The sequence below is a fragment of the Barbus barbus genome (assembly GCF_936440315.1).
Source record: "Barbus barbus genome assembly, chromosome: 35".
NCBI classification, from domain to species: Eukaryota; Metazoa; Chordata; class Actinopteri; order Cypriniformes; family Cyprinidae; genus Barbus; species Barbus barbus.
In genome coordinates this window covers 11,069,719-11,087,367 of record NC_136763.1, presented here as the reverse complement: position 1 = coordinate 11,087,367, position 17,649 = coordinate 11,069,719, and the positions used below count along the sequence as shown (strand labels likewise).

Here is a 17,649-nt window from a genome sequence, read left to right as displayed (position 1 = left end):
ACATGGTCAGCAACAATCCTCAGGTTGGCTGTGGCGTTTAAACGATGCTCAGTTGGTACTAAGGGGCCCAAAGTGTGCCAAGAAAATATCCCCCACACCATTACACCACTACCACCAGCTTGAACTGTTGAGACAAGGCAGGATGGATCCATGCTTTCATGTTCTTTACACCAAATTCTGACCCTACCATCTGAATGTCGCAGCAGAAATTGAGACTCGTCAGACCAGGCAACGTTTTCCAATCTTCTATTGTCCAATTTTGGTGAGTCTGTGCGAATTGTAGCCTCCGTTTCCTGTTCTAAGCTGACTGGAGCGGCACCCGGTGTGGTCTTCTGCTGCTGTAGCCCATCTGCTTCAGGGTTCGACGTGTTGTGCGTTCAGAGATGGTATTCTGCATACCTTGGTTGTAACGAGTGGTTATTTGAGTTACTGTTGCCTTTCTATCATCTCTAACCAGTTTGCCCATTCTCCTCTGACCTCTGACATCAACAAGGCATTTTCGTCCACACAACTGCCGCTCACTGGATATTTATCTTTTTCGAACCATTCTCTGTAAACCCTGGAGATAGTTGTGCGTGAAACTCCCAGTAGATAAGCAGTTTTTTAAATACTCAGACCAGCCCGTCTGGCACCAACAACCATTCCACGTTCAAAGTCACTTAAATCCCCTTTCTTCCCCATTCTGATGCTCGGTTTGAACTTCAGCAAGTCATCTTCACCACATATAGATGCCTAAATGCATTGAGGTGCTGCCATGTGATTGGCTGAATAGCAATTTGTGTTACCAAGCAATTGAACAGGTGTACCTAATAAAGTGGCCGGTGAATGATATATATATATGTTCATCAAGGTTGCATTTAACACCATTTATAACACCATCCCCTGCTGATTTTGTACGTTTGCCCGCTGACAAAGAAATGATCAGTCTATAATTATAATGGTTGGTTTATTTGAACAGTGAGAGACAGAATAACAACAAAAAAAAATCCAGAAAAATGCTTTTCAAAAAAGTTATATATTAATTTGCATTTTAATGAGTGAAATAAGTATTTGACCCCTTCGCAAAACATGGAAATCACAGAGGTCCGACGATTCTTGTAGTTGGCCACCAGGTTTGCACACATCTCACTCCTTTTTACAGATCCTCTCCAAGTCATTAAGGTTTCGAGGCTGACGTTTGGCCACTCGAACCTTCAGCTCCTTCCACACATTTTCTATAAGATTAAGGTCTGGAGACTAGCTAGACAACTCCAGGACCTTAATGTGCTTCTTCTTGAGCCACTCCTTTGTGGCCTTGGCCATGTGTTTTGGGTCATTGTCCAATGCCCTGGCCCTGACGGTACATGGCCCCATCCATCGTCCTTTTAATGCAGTGCAGTTGTCCTGTCCCCTTAGCAGAAAAACACCCCAAAGCATAATGTTTTCACCTCCATGTTTGACGGTGGGGATGGTGTTCTTGGGGTCATAGGCAACATTCCTCCTCCTCCAAACACGGCGAGTTGAGTTGATGCCAAAGAGCTCGATGGTCTCATCTGACCACAACACTTTCACCAGTTCTCTGAATCATTCAGATGTTGGGAGCCAGAAATCTTGCTGATTGATAGGGGATCAAATACTTATTTCAGTCATTAAAATGCTAATCAATTTACAACGTTTTGAAATGCGTTTTTCTGGATTTTTTGTTATTCTGTCTCTCACTGTTCAAATAAACCTACCAATAAAATGATATTTTTTCATTTTCATTGTTTTTTACCATAAAGTATTGATGTAACACAGTATAACAATATGTATAAAAATACAGATTTATTTTTCTTAGCTTCATTCATGATGGAAAAAAATTATGCAAATGTTTTGTGGTTGGCAGAACTCAGAATCCTCTATTTGAAATGAAGCGGTTTTTGATCAGCAGCCAGTCTATTAGTCACGTCTTGGCATAATAGGCTGTTTTGATGTGCGCATAACATTATTCTTTCAATTTTCATGAGACTGACACAATATTTTAATGATCTGTAAAATTCTGGCACCATGACAGAGAACTAAATTCCAGATCATGAACTGTAGCCTCACAGGTACTGTATGGTTGATCTGATGTTCTGCACTACATATGTTATCTTAATTGAAACATGCTTAACAGAGGAGAAAAAAAATCTTCACTGACTGACTCCTTTCCTCCTCATTCAGCAGGCCATACAGAAGATATAGCGCTTTACAAGATAAGTCCGTACGCCACAAGGTTTAATGTATATCTGGTTTGGGATTGATGGTAGACATTTGATGACTTAAGCATTTACTGGAAGTCTGTGTCTTGTCTGGGCCACTGTCGTGTTTCTGGAGTATTAATCAGTGCGATGATCTGAATGTATCTGGGTGACTCATTAAGTCATGCTGGTTACAGTTTAATTTTTAACTAAATCTGTTAGGGCCATACAGAAGGAACACACTCAGCCTGATATCTGGGCTCTTGCTTCTATAATTAAAACTAAAACTAAAACCATAAAAAGATTCACTGCATGAAAAAAATAATGTAAACTGAAATAAAAAGTATTTCAGCTAGTTGCCAAAGCATCATTGCTCATTTTCTTTTAGTTTAACTTGATATACTAAAACAACTAAAACTGAAATAAAATATTAGGAACTATATAGAAATATTGAGGAAAAAATAAGAAAAATGAGAGAAACACAACAAAATGACTAAAATTTAAAGAACAAAATATAAAACTAAAAATACTAACTATAATCATATATATTTATTATTTTATGTTTTTTATAATCATATATATTTATTTATTATTTTGTGTTTTTTTTTCATGACAATTGACCAGTCTCTCACACATCCTGGAAAAGTCAGAAAAATTAACTAAATCGCATTGCCACCCATTTCTTTTCAGATTTGAGGTATCAGTCATTTCTGTAGCACAAATTATGCAACTTTTAATAATTAGGCTTAGGGGGTTGTTGGAAAAAAAACGTATAATTTTAAGTTTGAACAATAATAATAGTGATCCTTGATGTAGTACGTATCATGTAATGTATAAAAAAAAGAAGTGTGACTGATGCATTAACTGAATTTTGCTACGGTCTGCAGGTAATGGGCCTTGCTTTCAGCAGTGTTCTGTGGTTAGAGGATTGGCCCAATGTTCCTGTTTCCCAGGATTCTCTCTGATGGCTGACGGACACACTTGTGAAGGTAAAGTGCTCTAAATTGGTCCAAAACTACACATACACAACCTCTTCTCAATGCAGCTGTCAGAAAACACTGTTAACAATGTCATACCACACTAACCAATCCCTTATTGGACTGAATCACTCATGTATAGCAGTTATACCCAAAGGATTATGACAAGAGATTTTTCATGACCCGAACATCACAGTCTAACCTGAGGATCTGCTTCCTTCAGCTTCACTGATCCACGACCAATTACTCTCCTTCAGCCCTGTCTACAATAATAAACAGTGACCTCAGCCCTGGGTTCGACAGCTCTGCTCTCTCACAATACGTCTTTCTGTCTGACACTTTTACCACATGTTTATTTACAGTACTGATAGTGTTGCAGACGATATATTTCAAGGTCTTTCTATTCCATATCCTAAACTTGTCATGGAGGGTGCTAATAAAATTGCCGTGTACAGCTGTTGCTATAAACCGGATCAGAAACCCAATATTTTGTTGGTGGAAAATGATTTATTTAATTTACAGTATATAGTACACATATACATATATATATATATATATATATATATATATATACATTAGTTAATGTATTGTATGTACATGTGTATGTATAATGAACAAAGAACAATGCATTTATTAAACTATTTGTTAATGTTAGTTAATGAAAATACAGTTGTTCATTGTTTATTCATGTTAGTTCACAGTGCGTTAACTAATGTTAAACACAACTTGTGATTTTAATAATGCATTAGTAAATGCTGAAATTAACATTAACTAAGATTAATAAATGCTGTAGAAGTATTGTTCATCCTTAGTTCATGTAATGTTGTTAACTAATGTTACCGTGTTTTCTTTACCAAGAAAGTGGCAAGATGAAAACCACTATTTTCTGTTTCAAACTTTCTCATAGCATCTTTAGGTTATAATAACATTAAAAATTCAAATCCAGATTTATTATAAAAACTGATATTTTTTCCCCCAAAATGCAATATATCCACGACACGTTTTTTTTTCTTCAAAGTGCAATAAATCCATTGAATTAATATTAAAGTTATTTTTCATATTGAAACTGTTGAAAATACACAACAAAGTAAGTTGATCCACATATGACAGCCTCTGAACTTGGTCAATACTAATCTTATATACAGGCACTGGACTAAAAATGCATTCAATCAGTCATCGCTCCCAAAATGAATTCAACAGGTCATCTTGTTAATGCTAGAAATTAATTACAACAATAAAAGAAAATTTCATCATGAACAACATCACATTAGACCACAGAAATTCCAAAATGACATTTCCCTTACATTCAACTTCCAAAAGTGCATCATCTTTGCCATGTTACATTTGTTTAGTTGACTAGTGCTATATTATGCTGTATTAACAAAAACATTAATGGCATTAATAAAAACACTTACACTGACAAGCTACGCAACTTGTCTATGCAACACAATTCATAATCGAATGAGATTCATCTGCGATTATGAACGCGATATTGCGTTGCTTGTCAGTGATCTGCGGCTCTGTGTATTAAATGTGTATAAAATCTGAAAGCACGTGATTGAGATTTTCTACTGATCACACAACCGGCTTTACTGACGAGATGCGCATGACAATCACATGCGATTTATCGTGCATCCCTAATGATTTTTGTTTGTTTGATGATCACAAAGTAGATGAGGAAAACTAGGGTGTATTCAAAGCGCCGCCATTACTGTATACAAAGCGTGGAATGGTGCGCTGTGATTGGTTGAGCGGACGTATCGCATTCTGCAGAGAAGGGAGACTGGCGTTTGTCGCAGTTTGGAAAGATGGCAGAATAACACCGCGGATATCGCATTTTGCGTAAAAAAAAAAAAAAAAAAAAAGGAGTTTATCACGCATCGGAACCAAACTCTTCATATGGTACAGTAAAAAACTGTTAATGTAACATGTAATTAATTAATTAAATATAATAAAATACATAATTAAATGCAATTTAGAAACATTCACTAAAAATAAGTCGTAATCAAAAACATTTTTATTCTCTTTTCCAGTTTATCAAAGAAATGTTTCTTGTTTTAATGGTTTAGATTAAAAAATTTTTTTTACAATTTTTTTACTGTAAAATGTGAAATATAGTGTTTATGATAAAAGATAAATAAATTAAGTACTTTTTATGGATTAATTACATTTTCTATTAATTTTCTATGACCCCCCTCCCCCCCGACTTTTATATTGTGCCATTATAAATTCCAGTGAGGATATCAAAATGTGACATGGGTTAATACCGTTAAATGGGCTGTCAGTTGTGACCAATATTAGCTGTATATCATGCAGTCTGGCATAAAATACTGTTTATGTTGCACTGTCTGCTTGGCCTTTACCCAAGATCTCACTAGGATCATATTCCACAATCTGACAAGCAGCAGTCTTAAAGGACAGAAAAACAATTTGCACAGTGTACAAGCTTTTAACTTCTACAGCATATGTAGAAGTAACAACTAACCATTTTCAGCTAATATTGAATTACAACAATTAAAACTGTTTATTGGACTAAAACGTGAAGTGCCTAAAGGCACAACATGAATGTCAAATTTTACTTTATGTTCACCTTGATTCGGGAGACATTAACTGTAAATCAGGGCAATTTTTGCACGCGAGAACAGTTTAAGGGATGATATAATCGAAATGGCTTCAGCTGAGAGGGCAGTTTTCACTGCTGAATTATCTCTGTATTTCAAGAGTTTATTTCTCTCTCTCTCTTTCCGTGTCTCTCCGTCAAAGCGTTCCCATATGCTGAATGCGGGTGGGCAGAGACCTTGATTTCATTTTGGCAGTAACAAAATCAAGCTTGACTGGCTTAACTGGAGCCAAAGACTTAAGTCACACTCTACAGGAAACTGGATGGATTTTTTAATTAAATGTATTAGTGTTAACTTTCATTCAATTTTTGTTCGACATTTACACTTCCAAATGCACGCTCAAATTATGAGACTGCCTATATCCTCCCCGGAGTTTCTCTAGCATCTGTTTCTCTTCATAAGCCATATTCACATGGTAAACATTAAGCGTTATAGAATCATAAAGCCAGACATGCATGCGATTTCGCCACAAAGAAAACCAACTTCTAACAACAATAAAATGGTTGATTAATTGAGAGCAAACCTCACTATTAGAAACAAAACCTGATCTGATCTCACACCTTATAAATTGCTAGTACAATTTTATGATGGTGGAGGTGGCGTTTATGTATTACGTGTGTGTTCTTTCTTCAACTAAACTCTTATGTGTATCATAGATGTGAATGAGTGCACGAGCGGCAGACACAATTGCTCTCGGGACGAGGTGTGTGTGAACCAGGAGGGCTCCTACCAGTGTGTGCGGCTGAATGAGATGTGCGATGAGGGCTTTATTTACAACCAGAATAGAGATTGTGTGGGTAAGAGGTTTCAACTGGCACAGTGGGACTGTTTCAGCTCACTGTTGGGGCATGTTTGTCCAGCGCTTGCCCAGATAAACACTTACTAACACACAAGGAGGAAATACAGAAGTTCATCGGCATGCTCTTACAACTAGCTCACATACATATGGTTGCATTATGGGTATTATATTTGCTCAGATTTCTCGCCAGAAGCTGTGGGGCCTCGCTGAATTTGTGTTGCCTTCCTCCAGACATAACCAAAACAAAGCAGGCATTAGTGGTTAGAATACACAAATATCTCAATCTATTACAAAACAGTTGGATTCTTGAGGTGGTTAATGGGCGTCTTGGATCAGCCCCTAAATCAAATAGGGAGCAGCTAGACAGAGAAGTGTGGGTGACAGTTTTTTAATGGTGTTGTTAGGTTCAAAATGATTGATAATAATACTAATGAGCATGCATGTTAAACATAAGCTCTTAAAGGAACAGTGCTCCAAAAATTAAAGTGCTGTCACTATTTAGTCATTGTTTACTGATAAATCCTTCCTGCCTTTTATTTGTTTGTTTATTTCTATATTAATATTAGTGTTATAATTTAATATATAATCTATTGATTAATACTTGAATGCATTTGAATTAATTAATTAATATTTTATGTATAATATAATTATTGATATATTACTTCTCAGTACTCCCATAATAAAATATGCAAATGTCTGTACATATCCATAATGTTATTTTAGTATTATTTATATCCTATTGTAATATTTATTAGCATTAGCTTTATCAGCAACATTAGTATTTATTATAATTAAATAATTTTTAAATAATTATAATTTAATTTTACAAACTTTTGTTTTCCTTTTAGGTTTTTAATTACTTCTATTTAGCTTTTATTTTTGCTTAGACTTAATCTTATTTATTTCAGTTAATTAGAAAAGGCAACATTTTGGACTCATAAATAAAGACACGAATTTAGACAAACGTTGAGCTTGCAACAATCTTGGGCGGTCATCATCACCCTCTCATCTTAACCCCTATCAATCATGCCAGCACCACTGATGTAGAAATAATGTTGACCGACCATAATCCTGATAGCTTGTTCTGCAGTCACATCCCTTTGCAATAGCACTAACCTACTCTCCTTTGCCTCCAGTCTACAAAAATGCATTATTCGTCCCATACATATCCTCTAATGCATTTCAGAGCACCGCATTTTGAAGGCAATTCACCATATTGTTATGATAAAGCAAATTTTTTGAATAAGTGCCACTGCTCGTGTATGTTGATGAGGCAGCTTGTTGACACTTCTGTGCTGGATCTGCAACAGAGTGCAAGAGGGCGTCAGAGATGCTTTCTGTGTGACTTTTGGGGCTAAATATCATGCACATGAAATCAGGAACCTTTAAAAAGACTCACAAGTGATCTCACTTGCCTGGCTAACTAAAGTGTGGACCTTTAAAGTGATTGTCAACTCAAAAATGAAAATTGTCATCATTTACTTCTATTCATGTCATTCCAAACCTGTATGACCTTTTTTCCTGTATAACATAAAATAGATTAAAAAAAAGATATATATCAAAATATCATCTTTAAGTTAAGGGTGAGTAAACGATGAGATCATTTTTAATTTACTGAACTATGAACTATGTCCTCTTGTCATGTAAACTGTAATAAATGGTTGTAATTTTACTGAAAAAAATGCTACAGTAAAAACCTGTTGACTCCAAAAACTGTAAAAACACTATATGATTAAAAATTATGAATGGTTGAATACTGCATTGTAATGTTACTGTAACTTAAAAAAATAAAATGTATAAATTACTACATAATTTACAGTTTAGACATGTAATAATGAACAAGAACATACATTTACAGAAAATCATTTATTTGTAAAAAATATGTGCAACCCAATAAATACATTCCCAGAAATCATTATGTAAATATATTTGATCAAAACATTTTTATCGTTTTATTTTTATTTCTGGCAATGCAGCTGCCATTTACTGTAAATTGAACTGTGACTCTATAAAAATGCCCAGAATAAGAGGAAATACTGTAAATGCAAAATTAAATAAAGGACTTTAAGTAGTCCCAATTGGCCTCGGAAACCTGTTTTGAAAATTGTAGCTGCATTTAAACTTCACAGTGACTATTATGTCCAAATTTGGGTGTCCAAAAAATGTTCAAAATTCTAATTCAGTGTTCTCTCTATGGTGTTACCAGCTGTTGTGTGGAACAGATAAGGTAGCATGTGCTCTTTTTTTCTCTTCTGTCCTAATGTGGCCAGGAGAAAGCACAAACATTTCCAGCCAGTCCCCTGAAATTATTTACTCTGGCAATAACATGACAGATTGAATCCTTTTCTTGGCCTACAAATCAGCCATTGTCTAAGCTTCAAGTAATTATTTTCTCCTCTCTCTGGGCCACGCTCGCATTCCAATCTTATTTAGACTTTTTTTCAACTTAGTCCAGAGTTATTGCCTTTAATAAATCTGGCCAACCGAAGATCTTGACAGTTTGCCACAGAGCCAGAACTAAAGAATGTGAAGCAAAATGCCTTGTGTGTGCCACAACTAATGGAAACACACAACGGGCTCTTCCGGTCTCTGTTTTTTTCACAATGCTGTCTCACCTGCTTGCTTCTCCATCAGCTTTAGCTTCTTCATTCCAGGTTTTTGTGGATGTACTGTAACTCTCCATTTGTGTCCATGGCTCTGTGTGAGGATGTTACACTTTGGAGCTCAGGAAAATAATGTTGTGCTTTTGCTTTGCAGATGTGAACGAGTGTGTGACGAACACGCACACCTGCCAGGCCAACGAGCGCTGCGTGAACATGGTAGGAGGGTTTATGTGTGAGAAGCAGATCTTATGTTCGAGCGGTTACCAGCTGAGGAATGGAGTGTGTGAAGGTAGGTACAATATCAACAAATGCTCACATGTACACACACACGCAACATCATAACCTAAAACATTACCTAAAATGTTCCTAATTTGATTTAATGACTCTTTTACTATTTTAAGGAATAGATAATAGATTAAAAAGTGTTCCTTTAATTTTTTGAGCAGTGTATGTTCAGCAATATAATATATGTTATATGTGCAATATTGTGACTTTGGGGTGGGACTGTCGCCTATGACAAACAGAGAAGTGGACAGGAAAGCTGTTTGAAAACAGACATTATTTGTATGTTCAGTTAGTGGTGTAAAAATGACACACTTAAGCTTTAATTTCACTAAAAGTCCACAGAGCATTGTTTTATTAATTAAAATGTGCAGAGAGTTACATCTTTGTGAACTGTTTTTTACATGAGATCAAATCAGCCGAAACATGGCAGCGGTCCAACTCTCCCCCAGCTATCGGAGCTATCCGGTGATGCATATGGACAAAATCAATAACAAATGGTCTTCCATCTTTGTCAGGGTCCTCTAGCCCACACTACTTCAGAGATCTCAGACCAGTGTCTTCATCATCTAAACACACCACAGTTACCGCTGTAGAGAAGAACCAGAAACCATGCGTCAATCTGTGCAGTAAAATGCTAATTTTGCAGGCCTTCGCAGTTCGAAAGAGGCCACAGCTGACTGCCTCAGGTTCTCGCGAGCGAGCATCTAAAACATCCCGCACTCTGTTTTTACACAAAGCAGATGCCTAGACACATCTAACCATTGCCTTTGAACAGGGAAAACTTTGCAAGAGTCTCTGATTCTTGTCAGGACTTGGCCTGGTGCATGCTAATAAATGTGGAGGGATTATATTATAATCATAAAAAGTGACAGAATGGGAATAGTGGATTTTAACTAATTGCAGACTTTGGAGTGTTGAAAATTCATGCTCTGTTGCTATAGTGCAGATGTAGGATTTGAAAAGGCCACCCTAAACCTGAGATTAAGGGCCCACTGATAGCCATAAGGGGGTTTCGTGTTGCTTAGGTAATGGTGCTAAGAAATCATATTTTACCTGAGTTCTGAATATTTAGTATAATGCAAGGAAAAATGGTGTGCCGTACAATATCAAGAAACATTTTTGTAGACTTGTCCTTGGGCTGTATGCTAAAGCAACATACAACATGAGCAGTGCAGTCTAAACAAAAAAAAAACAATGAGCTGGTTTAGTGTAGTCTGATTCACGAACAAATGACTCATTCAAATCACTTGTTTTTAGTGAATCAGAAAAATCAGATTTCTGGACGAATCACTCTTATGTGCTTGCTTCTTTTAGTAAATCAAAAATAAACAGTGTGACCAGTACAGTCGATTCATGTACAAACGACTCATGTAAGCCAGTTTTTTAAAGTAAATCAAGAACATACAGCATGGTCAGTGCATGATCAAATGACTCATTATGAGCTGATTCATTTTTGAGAATCAAAAATCATCCATAACCATGGTAATCTAACTCCCGAATGAATCACTCTTATGAACTGGTTCTTTTTAGTGAATCAAAAACATACAGCATGACCAGTGCAATTTGATTTATGAACATTTGACTCCTTATGAGCTGACTCTTTTTTGTGAATCAAAACATTCAGCACGACCATGCTCTGATTCCCGAACAAATCACTCTTATGAGCTGGTTCTTCATAGTGAATCAAAAACATACAGTGTGACTAGTGCAGTCCGATTCAAACAAATGAATCATTATAAGCCGCTTCTTTATAGTGAATCAAAAACACACAGCATGACCAGTGCAATGTGATTCATGAACAAATGAGTCTTATAAGCCGATTCTTTTTTATGAATCATGATGAATGTATCAGACAATGTTAATTCCCGAATGAATCACTCTTATGATTCTTATGGTTATTTTAATGGATATGAGTTCAAAAAGACAAGATACCAGTTTGAAACCTTCTTTGAATTTATTCCATCATTTGACTCATTTATTGAACTGCAGGTTATTATTGCTTTCATTCATGTCTATATCAAAATGAAGAAAGTTTTATGTCAGTACCATTTAACAAGTTGCAAAATACAAAATCATTTAATTTTTACTTTAAATAGCATGCAATTGTGGATGACTGATCCTGTGAGATCATCTGCCTTGAAGCGTGAGCATGCTTTCCCGGCCTGTTTATTGAGCCACAGTGCCACCTACTGTGAAGTTCTAACTTGTAATTGAGTACTGTTGTGATCTCTGTCCAAACCCATCTCCTCGATCAGATTAGCTTTGTCTATTCATTATGCTGCTACGCTTGCCAAATTTGGTGAGATTTACAGATTTTCCTGAAGGTTTTAAGAGAGGAAACTTCATTTGTTTGGACCTTGTAACAGCATCAGTCTCAAATGCTAAACAAATCTATCAGAGCAGGAACCCGACTGGGTGGTGTCTTGCTGTACGGTCCACTGGCCTGTTTTGACATCTGGTGCACTATTTCTCTTCTAGACATCGATGAGTGTGTTATGCGAACCCATAACTGTGGGATGGGCTTCCAGTGCCAGAATACTGATGGCTCGTTCACGTGTAACTTGAAGCAACGCTGCCTCACAGGCTTCACTCAGGACTCACACGGCAACTGCATTGGTAAGACAGGGAAGGGCCAGCTTCAGAGTCACTCAGTGCCCCCTAGTGGACAGATGCATGAAGAATGCCAAATCAGCAAAGACACTTTTATGAACATTTTTACAAGAAAGTTGCTTTTTTTTTATTTCCTTCCATTTTTACGACTTTCATGCTGTCTCTCACTTTATTTTAGACATTGATGAATGCAGCAGTGTGAGTGAACCATGTACGACCGGCTTTAACTGCATTAATACTGTGGGCTCTTACACCTGTCAGCGCAAGATTATCATGTGCAGTCAGGGTTACCATTCTAGTGCTGATGGAGCAAGATGTGTTGGTGAGGATGCACATAAATATACACAACTATACCTTAAACCTACAACTTCCTAAACTTAACCCTTTCAGACATCTTTTTATTTTTTAATTAACCATTATGATATAAATTCAAATGTTTGGCGTCAGTAAGATTTTTTTAAAGAAACTAATACCGTTACTTTGCAAGAATTCATGAAAGACTTTTTAATATTACAACGGTTTTTTTTTGTGGTTTTTTTCAAACAAATGCTGTTATTTTGAACATTCTATTCATTAAAGAATCCTGAATCCATGTATCACAGTTTCCACAAAAATATAAGCAGCACAACTGTTTTCAACATTGATAATAAGACATGTTTATTGAGCACCAAATTAGCATATTAGAATTATTTCTGAAGGATCATGTGACACTGAAGACTGAAGTAATGATGCTGAAAATTCAGCTTTGCCATCGCAGAAATGACACTTTAAAGGTGGGGTAAGCAATTTCTGGAAGCCAATGTTGATATTTGAAATCGCCAAAACAAACACGCCCCTACCCCAAAAGGGTCTCGCCCCTATTTTGATAGCTCCGCCCCACACATACGTAGCCTACTCAACCCAGGCAATGATTAGTTCTGTGAAACAATGTTACAACGGGTCTACTACTGACGTGAGCGGCGTGACAAAATACTATAGAAGTCATTATAATCAGTGATGCTGTCTACACTGGATGCTGTGCTGCGTGACAAATCTCTGACAGAGAACTGCTGCCGCGTTCTATTTATGACATGCTGACACAAATTTCAAATTATTTTCAATGGTCGCTTTATCGCATCCAGTTTAGGCAGACTTTAGCTGTTGCGGCGGGCCGCGTCCGGTGTAGACTGTGTTACTCACCTATTGGGAAGAAACAAAGCAACCTTGGCGCTGTTCTCTCCAGCGCTGGAAAGCCGATCCGATATTTACACGGGTCCTACTTCTTGCCTTATCGTTCCGCAGACAATTTCCACTTTAGTTTTTTATCCGCCATCTTTATCTTTCTGGCACTCGGCTCTCTGTTCACTGAACGCTCTCTCCTCCACATCATGAGTAGACACGCCCCTTACTGCTGATTGGCAACAAGTTTGTTTTGGTACTTGGCCCCGACTTGTTTTTGAAAAATTACATACCCCACCTTTAAAATGTATTAAAGAGACAAATTGGATTTTTTTATTTTAATAATTGATTTAAATAAAACTAATTGTAATAATATTTTACATTATTGCTGTTTTTACTGTATCTTTGAATAAAATAAATGGTGACCATTAGAGACTTCTTTCAAAAACATTCAAAAATCTTATTGACCCCAAACGTTTGAATAGTAGTGTACAGTATTATATAAAATATTATTTCTAGATATATTATATAACGTCTGTTATACATGTTACGTATAGAACTTTATATTATACTATTTTGCTGTATTTGAATGGTTCCCACAAGCTTTTTACCTAACATTTCTTCTGAAATTTGACAAAAGACAGTTCTACTTGTTTAAACAAAATACCTTGGAAATACTGTGGTAATACTATGGTAAATGATGATAATACCATGCTCAAAAAATACCAAGCTACTATGATACATGTCCAGTAAACTGTTTGAACCATGTGCAACCAATTATGAATTGTGAAAACCACATTAGTAGCATGTTACGGTTTGTTACCATTTCTGTTAGCATATGCTAACAGAGTCTGAAAGAACTATTAAGACTGTTGAATATGTACTACAGATGTAGATGAATGTCAGATGGGCACCCACCGCTGTGGAGAGGGCCAAATCTGTCACAACCTGCCCGGCAGCTACCGCTGTGACTGCCAAACCGGCTACCAGTACGACACCATTCGCCAGCTCTGTGTGGGTGTGTATCAACAGACACACAACAAACACACAGCCAAAACACACATCTTTATTCAGAATAGACCTTAAAAAAAAAATGACCTTACAAAATACTATGCAATACAGGAGGACGTTTTTCACCATTAGCATTAGCATCTGTGACACAGGAAAACTGACTTCTGACCTCAAACACGTTCAAGTTTCAGACATTTTTTTGAAGTATCTTAAACCACAGTAGCAAAATAAAGCACTTGAAGGGTTTAAAAAGTTTGGATACCGTGACTGAATTACCTAAAGGATGTCGTCTTCTCTGTGGTTAGCCAGACTAACAGCATGCATATAGATGAAGCTGACAGCAGCTCATGCTCAATAGAGCGTGCAGATAATCCTAATCTCTTATCTCTTCTGCTCCTATAGCAGAGTGAAAGAAGAAAGCAAGACAGGGGAAAAGAGAAGCTCCCCAGACTACAGTATGTTTGTAAACTAATGCAGTTCTCTGCATCTTTTCTGCTGGCAGATGTAAATGAGTGTTGGCGGTACCCGGGCCGCCTGTGCGCCCAAACCTGTGATAACACGCCGGGCTCCTACCAGTGCTCCTGTACCACTGGCTTTTCCCTGGCCTTTGATGGCAAGAACTGTGAAGGTACATCCATTTGCACTAGCAGAATTGAACACATATCAGTTCTGCCTGCGAAGAATGTGTTGTGCTCTGACAGTATGAATGTTCCTTCTTTCCAATTAAAGTGAGACACGAATAGAGTGAAAAACAAAAATAGACGAGTGAGCTGTCAGCTGAAGGGTTTTCTAGGGGACTGAAGTGCAGTTTATTTTCTAGTTTCATCATGGCCAGATCCATTCATTTATTCAGAGTTTATTTCAAGGACTTGGTGGCTGGCATAGCCCGAGGAACTTTTCATGAGGTGACTTTTAGTTTGGTTTCAGAGGGACAACAGTATGTGCCATTTTGCAGAATTAGTAGTTTAATATGATAATTTAATAATAAAAACAAATTCTCATGAACATGACAACCAAATTGAAAAATGAAAACCAAATTGAATATGAAAACCTGATTTTCATGTTCTCCAGCATGATCTTAAAATGATCCAATAAGCGTCTTGTGCTTCAGTGGAGGAAGAACATCTGACCATTAGTTTACATACGTAGTGTGTCAAAGTAATTTGATTAATGACCTAGAAATAGTGCAGAGTTATAAATATTTCCTTTTTATAATTTTTTTTTTATTAATTTAATCTAATATTAATATTTAATTGAATTATTTTTTTCTGTACATCTGCCTCACTACTTTTCTCAGATTTTAAATAGATTTTGAATCCCAGATTTTCAGTGTGGTTTCAGACTTTTAGACCCCACTGTATATTTGCACTGATATGACACACCGCCAATGTGCACAACACTGTAATGATTTATGCAAATATGTACAAACAAACAGTTTAAACCTGATGTTTACTGTTTCTCTCATAGATGTTAATGAATGTGACAACAATCCCTGCAGTCAGGAGTGTGCAAACATTTATGGCTCTTACCAGTGTTATTGCCGAATGGGCTACTACCTGAAAGAGGACGGGCACACGTGTGAAGGTGAAGTGTTCTCAATGTCCTCAAGATGGGAAATGGATTAAAATTAGTTTCCATCATTCCATTCGTAGTCATTAAGGATTAAAACACAAGGACACATTTACATTATACAGTATGTTGATTAAAGAGATAATGGTGATCCTCTGATGGGGATATGTGATCGATAATGTCTTGAATATTTTAATAAGGATGGATTTTTTTTTCAGCACAGTGTGGCAGTTAGTGTGTTGTTGCCACATTTTCTTAAACATGTATCTTTCTGGTTAATGGACAAATCCATCTCTCAGTGATAAAGATGAAATGCTCTTATTTGTTCTCTAGATATCGACGAGTGCTCACAAAGCATTGGAAACCTCTGTGCATTCCAGTGTGTGAATGTCCCAGGTAGCTACAAATGTGCCTGTCCTCCACATGGTTACTCTATGTCACCTAATGGACGCACCTGTCAAGGTAACGCAAAAGTGATGTATTACTTTTCATATTACATATAAATCTTTCCTTAATCTTCTGTATAAATAAAAGCGCATAGCATGAGACTAAATGTTTAGGATTTAGTTCTGGATAGTCCTCCCCAAAATGAAAATTCTGTCATCATTTACTTGCCCTCATATGGTTTCAAACAGATATGGTTTTCAAAAGATACTCTAAAGAAACAGTTTTGGTTCCATTGACTTCCATTGTATTTTTTATGTAATGATGTTGTTATTTTGTGTTTTGTTGTTATATGTTGTCTTATGTTACAGTATATTATCTTATTGTTTGGTTTTATGTTATTATTATTGTCATTTTACATTCTTAGCAGTGACCTAAGTATGTAAACAGGTATTTTATAGCAGTGTTGCAGGCAGTAGGAAAAATACAATACAAAATGTTAATTAACCATACAATCATGCATAGTTATTATACTATAATTGCTGGGGACAAAGGAAATGTATCTGAGGCGAGGGTCTCTATGCTAGCAATAAGACAAGACCAGACTTGGAAGTGCTAAAAATGAAGAAATGAGGAGCTAAACAAATTCCAACCACAGAAACGAGACCTGAAGAGACAAACTAAAGCTCCACATTAAACAAAGACTCAAGCACAGGATGAACATGACTATAATATAATATAATATAATTAGAGCTGGGGTAGTAACTGATTACATATAATCTGGATTATGTAATCAGATTTTTATTTGAATTATCACTCAGTAGGTTATTTTACCATGCATTACATTGGAAGGCATTTGTCTTTCAAACACAGAATTCATAAATTCACAAATTTTGTCTTGTAATTTGGAATCAGTAAGAGATGACAATTTGTAAGTAATCTACCCAGATCTGAATATAATATAATATAATATAATATAATATTTTCCCCATTATTAACTGTGGTTAATATTCTATCCAACACCTCTCTAAAGCCAAATGCTACAAACTCAATTCGGAGCCTTAATTTCTCTAATTGGCACATTGTGTTGCAAGGAGCTAACCTCAGGTTCAACACAGTGTTGCTCAGTGTCCTCCATCACTTTCTTGAAAGATCATGAAATTGACGAAACTCCCTCAGGCTCTCAAGATAGGAAAGTCGATGAGAGATGAAGAAGAGCCTGTACTTGCTCCCGGAGGTTAGCGCTAGCCTGCACCAAATGAATTGGTCTGTGGATTGGAGCCGGCGAGCTGTAACGAGGACTTTGCTTTTGTAAAATGATATGCATGATTAATTACTTCTGGAGGGGCCAAAATTGACTCCTACCAGAATGAAGCCTGGCAGTTAGTCACCGCAGACATCAGTCGCCCCTGTCAACCCTGCTAGCATTGACTG

At 36.6% G+C, this 17,649-nt stretch overlaps 1 protein-coding gene across 4 annotated transcripts in view; it reads left to right on the top strand.

The window, feature by feature from the left end:
- The window catches only part of LOC306855365 (fibulin-2-like), a 66,756-nt gene that overhangs the window by 42,395 nt on the left and 6,712 nt on the right, over nt 1-17,649 (top strand). For 2 of the 4 annotated variants that reach the window (XM_079394021.1, XM_079394020.1), the window contains exons 8-16: nt 3,086-3,187; nt 6,453-6,593; nt 9,353-9,487; nt 11,962-12,099; nt 12,272-12,415; nt 14,141-14,269; nt 14,765-14,890; nt 15,730-15,846; nt 16,165-16,293. In XM_079394021.1, the coding sequence (XP_079250147.1) occupies nt 3,086-3,187; nt 6,453-6,593; nt 9,353-9,487; nt 11,962-12,099; nt 12,272-12,415; nt 14,141-14,269; nt 14,765-14,890; nt 15,730-15,846; nt 16,165-16,293 (1,161 nt within the window). The remainder of the gene's footprint in view (nt 1-3,085; nt 3,188-6,452; nt 6,594-9,352; nt 9,488-11,961; nt 12,100-12,271; nt 12,416-14,140; nt 14,270-14,764; nt 14,891-15,729; nt 15,847-16,164; nt 16,294-17,649) is intronic. The other 2 variants (XM_079394023.1, XM_079394022.1) reach the window with 2 other exon arrangements.